This window comes from Lates calcarifer, linkage group LG1, assembly GCF_001640805.2.
Source record: "Lates calcarifer isolate ASB-BC8 linkage group LG1, TLL_Latcal_v3, whole genome shotgun sequence".
Classification (NCBI taxonomy): Eukaryota; Metazoa; Chordata; class Actinopteri; family Centropomidae; genus Lates; species Lates calcarifer.
This window is the reverse complement of record NC_066833.1, coordinates 21,458,413-21,464,412: the sequence shown is the minus strand read 5'-3', so window position 1 is coordinate 21,464,412 and position 6,000 is coordinate 21,458,413. Positions and strand designations below refer to the sequence as shown.

General features: G+C 41.5%; 1 protein-coding gene across 1 annotated transcript in view; it reads left to right on the top strand.

The window, feature by feature from the left end:
* Positions 1-860: 860 nt before the first annotated feature.
* LOC108901311 (target of Nesh-SH3) overlaps positions 861-6,000 on the top strand; it is a 29,195-nt gene continuing 24,055 nt past the window's right edge. Inside the window, 1 exon segment of the mRNA XM_018702768.2 lies at positions 861-1,228. Within this exon segment, the coding sequence (XP_018558284.1) occupies positions 1,171-1,228 (58 nt within the window). The 5' untranslated portion in view covers positions 861-1,170.

Sequence of the window (6,000 nt, the reverse complement as noted above, 5' to 3'; positions counted from 1 at the left end):
GCCATAGAATTGGTTCAGACTGGTGGCTATGGCTCTGATTTCTGCCACGTTTGTGCCTCTTTTACTGTAGTTGAGTATTTCCTCTACTCATTCTGACTTTTTAGTTGTAAAATTAAAGTTATTTAAGTTATTTTTCATAGCTGTAATCAAAAGGGATAAAGAGCACTGACCTTTTTACTTTGGGTATATTTTTTGGGGTCTTGAGCACAAACATGAGGTTGTCAGGCAACAGGTTGACCAAGTGACCTAATCCCTAACTGTACTTTAACAATATTGTATTTGCCATAACCACAATATCATCCCTAACTTTGTATGGCTCTGATGTTGAAAATAGGAATTGTAAAAACTATTGGCACTAGGTGGGAAAAAACATGAGTGAGCATAATCCAGGCTTTTGCAGAATTACCAAATATTAGTGTTTTGTGTGGTTGGCACCCAGAGGATTAGAAACCTGGATACTCTTAGAGCCATATACACATAGATGTGAATAACCACACTTCTAACATCATATCCTGATTATGCATGTAAATATAAAACTCACTGTGAGAGACACTAAGGAAAGGAGAAGAGAGATAGATTAGATAGAGAGAGAGAGAGAGAGAGAGAGAGGAAAGGAATGAATAAATGTGTCAAAAGGTCTCTTCAGATGGAAAGCAGGATTGATGGGGGCACACCAGACTAAGCTAAGCAGAGAGAGAGAAAAAAAAAAACAGAAAAAAAGGTTGATGAGGGCGGGAAGCTTGGAGAAAACTCTCTCTCCTTTTCCAGAGAAAGAGAGTGTACGAGAATGAAAGAAAAGGAGAGATGGGGGGGGGAGGGATAGAAGAGTGGGTGTGTCTGACTGTGTCTGTCTCCTCCCTCCATTATTGAGGTATAGATGGTGCAGGAGCAGCTTGCTGCATCCAGAAGTTCAGTCCAGTGAGCTGCACTAGTCCTGAGAGCCACCAGCTCAGAGAAGTAGTCCAGCCACTCCACAAACATCCAGTCTAACTCCTGCAGCTGCAGCACACACTACACTCAACCAGATTTATTCAATCAGCACTTCGTATTCTCTGTGCCTGTGTCGTTGTGAGATCAGATCGCAGTAACTTGTTGCACCTGAGACTTCGGCCGCAGCAGAGATGATGAGGATGCAGCAGTCACTCGCGCAGCTTTCTGGTCCTTCTCCTCATGGTCTTCATCGCTGGGATAGTTCTGTCTGGTCCCGTGAGTCCCCGCAGAAGCAGAGGTTGGTGATACCCACATTCGTGTTGTTGTCTTGTACTGAGGTATCCACATCAGGAATCATTATTGATTGTGTGAAGTGATGCATTCACTGCATGGACCATTGCTCGGTCATCATGGTCTTCTCTGCTTGTGGATGTCCTCTGTCAGTCCATGCAAGTTTAAGTGAGCAATTTGTTAGCCCTGTGATGCACAACTGTACTTTCTGCCAAATCCATGCAGGGATAGGCTTGGATAGATAATATGTCATAGTTTGCAAGATAAATATTTGTTTCAAAGATAAATGACAAGAGTAAAGGCTTTGCAACCATTTATTGCAAAGTATTTTGAGTGATGGATGCAATTTAATACATCTTATTTCTAACATCATGAAGAACATTGGATGTGACTCGCTTGCAAGAAAAGAAAATGTTTTTAGCAGTTTCTGGTTTGCAGAAATTTTCAAAAGCACAAGATGAACAAAAGTGGATGAAATATTCAAATAAGTAAAGTTAATGGGCTTCTTATTAGATGCAACCCTGATTACCACATTTGGCTTTAATGTAGCTCAACCCGTGTTGTTGTGGTGCACAAACATCTGCAGTACCACAAGTATAGTGAAACTGGAGGCTGTCAAATTTTGATTATAGTTGTTAAATATGAAGTTATTCATACAGTCTGTGGCTTGAGGTTGTTGAAACTGTTTTGCTCCTGAGCTGAATCAGTAATGGCAAAACAAATTGTCTCTCCAAAACAAGGCACTCAACTAGATTCAAAAGGGGATTTGAAAGGATCCACATAATAAGTGATTTCTGATTCAGTAAAATGCCGTTAAACCCCCAACTTAAAGAGAAAAATCAGCTTTCCTCTCTTGAGCCACCTGTCAGACTTTCAAACTGCCTTGATTAGAAACTGTGAGCACTGTTTTTACTATCCCTGCGGTTTGGTTTGTCCCTGAAATGAGGAGAGCAGGCAGACTCAGTTGCTGCTCACAGGTTTTAATACAAAGTGTCTCCAGGTGTGGGGTGGGGGGGTAGGGGTCAGGGGTTAGGCTTGTAGACAACCTAATGGGATGGTTTTCCTGGAATTGTGCCCGCAGAGCAGACACTCTGATGAGTTTATAAGTTGGCTAATTATATTCGTGAATTACTTCAGGCAAAAGACTTTTATTGTTTCATTTGTTTCAAATATATCACAGCTCTCATTATCGGATTCTTGTCAAACCACCTGAAGATAGCCTTTAAAATTAAACACACGCTGTGCGGTTAGCTGGTGTAAATCATATGTCCAAATGTTTCTGAAATATCACAAAACATGGAGGTTATCACATCATATTTGCATTATATAAAACTTTGACATACCAACTTACTTCGGTTTTTATGAGTAATTTTCAGAGCACCTTACCCACTCATGCAGTGTTTTCTTCTCCAATGTGCCATAAAGGGAACCATGAAACAGACTCATTTCAATAAGTAGATTATAGTGTGTTCAGTCTGATTAGGATTCTCACGACATTCTTGGAAAACAGCAAATTTTCCACAAACGTTTTCCATATTGTCTCATTATTCCACTGCTGTGTCAGTGCACACACTCATGCATACACACTGAATTCTGCTTTCCATCTCTGAGTCTATTTTGTTAGTTAAATGTAGACATCCTTTGAAGACTTTGATGGTAGTAAAAGTGATTTGAGTTGAGCAGACTGGAGTCAGTATAAAGAGGTAAGCACAGTGGAGATGGCTGCTTCCAGTGTGTAACTTGTTGGCTGAACTTGGCTTGCAGACAATCTCAGTGTGCAGCTTTGGGAGCCAGATGAAAGGGGCTGTGGGTGTTTTTGCTTTGGGAGGAGAGTAAAATGTCCGTATCTCTGTTCCTCTTGGATCAAGTCCATGGTTTTCAAATGAAACATGCCATGCAAAAAGTGCCTGTTTGCTTTTTTTGTGTCATAGATATGATACCATAATACACTGGTGTCAGAGCCGACAGGTGCTTCCCAAGGCTTTTAATGTGTTTGTGCTCTTTACCAGTTTTTCAGCGCTTAAACTAAGCCACATTAATCTATAGGAGACAATCTGAATGAGCTGATCTGCCACTAACTCACTTCAGGACAATACATGTCCTGGAAACTAGAGCTGAGCCAGACAGAACATGGCCTCTTGTCATGTACACATCAATAAGAGAGAAATATGAAAGGAAAGAGGAAAGTAGAGGAGATTAGGGGACAAGGCGGATGAATTCAAAGCACTTTAGGAATTTGAGAGAGGATCAGGTTGATGGAAAGATGGCTGCCGACACATATAGGGTGGCAGAGATCGAGTGAAGGAGGAGAAGGATGGGATGGAGCAGTGCCACAGGGGAAGGGAAAACAGCTGCTGCTTCGCTGAATCTGTCAGGGGGGATATATAGTGTGAGACCAGAGAGACCTGCATGGAAGCAGCCAAGGCAGGAGGGAAAATGTGGGAGTGCAATTCCAGGCACGGCTCTTTCCCACTGGGCTGTAAGGTGAGGCCCCTTCTGAGCCGTGAGATGTGATTGTTCCAGAGGAGGATGGGATCAAAGAGGCTCCTGGTGGATTACAGTAGATATTCAGAGGGCTGAGTTACCTCCATCTTGCAGGCTCAGGCTATCCCCATTAGAGCCAATATAGGTCAGTTCAGCTGTCATTTGCTCACCATCTAAATTATTTCAGACCCTCACTGCGCAGGTTGGCATGAGGCTCAGGGAGATTTTCACACTTCATTGCCTTAAATGAAGGTGACTATTTTACCAAGGGCCATAAAACATCTGTCTCTGTCTTTGTGCTGCAGAAAGCCAAGACTCCTCTGCATCTCTCCTCTTCCAGGACAGAAACCTGAGAGGCTGAAATACTGTATGCCAGAGCTGCATAAAATCACTCAGAGACTCAGGGCACAGTGCATGCATAAGCATGATATGTGTGTATGCAAATGTGATGGGAAGGGTGTCTACGGTCAGTTTAATAGATTCTATACATATGTATGTTTGCGACACATGGGGGTTGTTGAGCAATATATTGCACTAATATAAAGGGTTTCTACCCTCATTTGATCAGGGGGGATTTACAGTCTGTAGAGCTCAGCTGTGATGTTCAGCTGCTCAAGTCAAACTGACATGACTTCATTACTCTTTGTCTCTTCCATCCACCAAGACTACCAGATTTAATTTCAACAAAGAGCAGAAAAATTCTTTTCCATTGCATATTGTGAAAACAAAATAAGCCTGGCAAGCTTACGCCAAGTTTTTTTTTTTTTTTTTTTTTTTGAGGTTTTGCTTCGAATCTTTATAGTTCATTAGTTCACACATCAGCCTTGACGGAAAAGTCCTGAGATGATTTCAGTGTATTTATTCTCAGTGTTTACTCCGTTACTGTCCTCCTCCTCATCTGAACCAAGAGAGGAGAGAGACAGTGGAGAATGGGAGAGCTGCCGATGGTGGAAGTCTGTGGTTTGATAGTATCAGACAGTAAATCATGGTGTGTTGATGCCAAAACTGCACATACTGTACAGATGAATGTTTATTTTCAAACACTAAACACACATAAAAATATCATGTTGCACTGCCATTGAAAGTGAAGGGAGTGTGTTATGCTGACAGCCCTATTAACCTAGCCCCTTTCATGGAGGAACATCCATCACTGCTGATGATCCAAGATAGCCGCTCTGCTTAGCCAAGACTGAGTTTCCAGTTTCTGGGTGTTTCTCTTTTTCAGGCCAGCACGATTACATCGACTGGCTATTTGTCCAAAACAGGATGAATACAACAGTGAAATGTTTACTGAATGATGTGGCATTGTTTATTGCATAATCTGACGTGTTTATTGGCTGACTCCCAGCATTATGATGGATATGCGTGTGCAGTAATCGTTAATGAATTGGCTGCATTCTCTGCATGATAGACTGTTTATGTCATGATGTCAGATTTACAGTATAATTTCTAATCGATTGTTACCCCCATCGTAAGTGGCAATGTTTTTGTGAAACTGTCTCCAGAATCTGTCACCAGCTCTGTACATCACATGGATGAACTTTATTAAAACACTGATTTATTGCTGACTATATCATGGCATTGTAGCATTTTTTCTGCTGCTCTAAATGTTTTCCCATGATAGATTGGTTGTTAACATGGATGCATTATGAGACAGTGGGCCCCTCGGCACACACATGTAAAAGGCGCCCTGTACTTTCTATATGATGTCAAGACCCCAGATGCAAACAGACACACAAGGACTACAAACTGTTTTGTGTCTCTTTATAGCTGTTTTCATCACTGGTTTAAGCTCCTGTGTGGTCATTTTAAGTCTGTTTGTGGGCATTTTGTGTCTCTTAATACTCGTTTTATATCTCTGTGGTCATTATGTTTCTCTGTGTGGTTACTTTGGGTGTCTTTGTGGTAGTTTTATGTGACTCAGTAGATGCTGTGCTTCTCTTTGTGCACATTTTGCACCTCCTTTTGCTTTCTGTTTTGTGTCCCTTTGTAGTCGTTTTGTGTCTCTTAATAGTCGTTGCATTGACTTCCCAACAAGAGATCTTAAGTCACTTCAAACAGAGATTCTGTTCTGCCTCGTAGACCTGTTCAGTCATCCATCCACGTCTAGTAAGGGTAAGATTGTGGATTTAATTATACTTCAGTTACATGTCTTTTGGTGAGGTTTTAAATCTTGATTTCATGTGTTTGACAGGTTCAGAGTCACAAGCAGAGCTGCCCTCAAGAGGAATTACAGTTCAAATAGTCTGTCATTATTTTCTTCACATTTCATGCGCACAAACACACACAACAGCT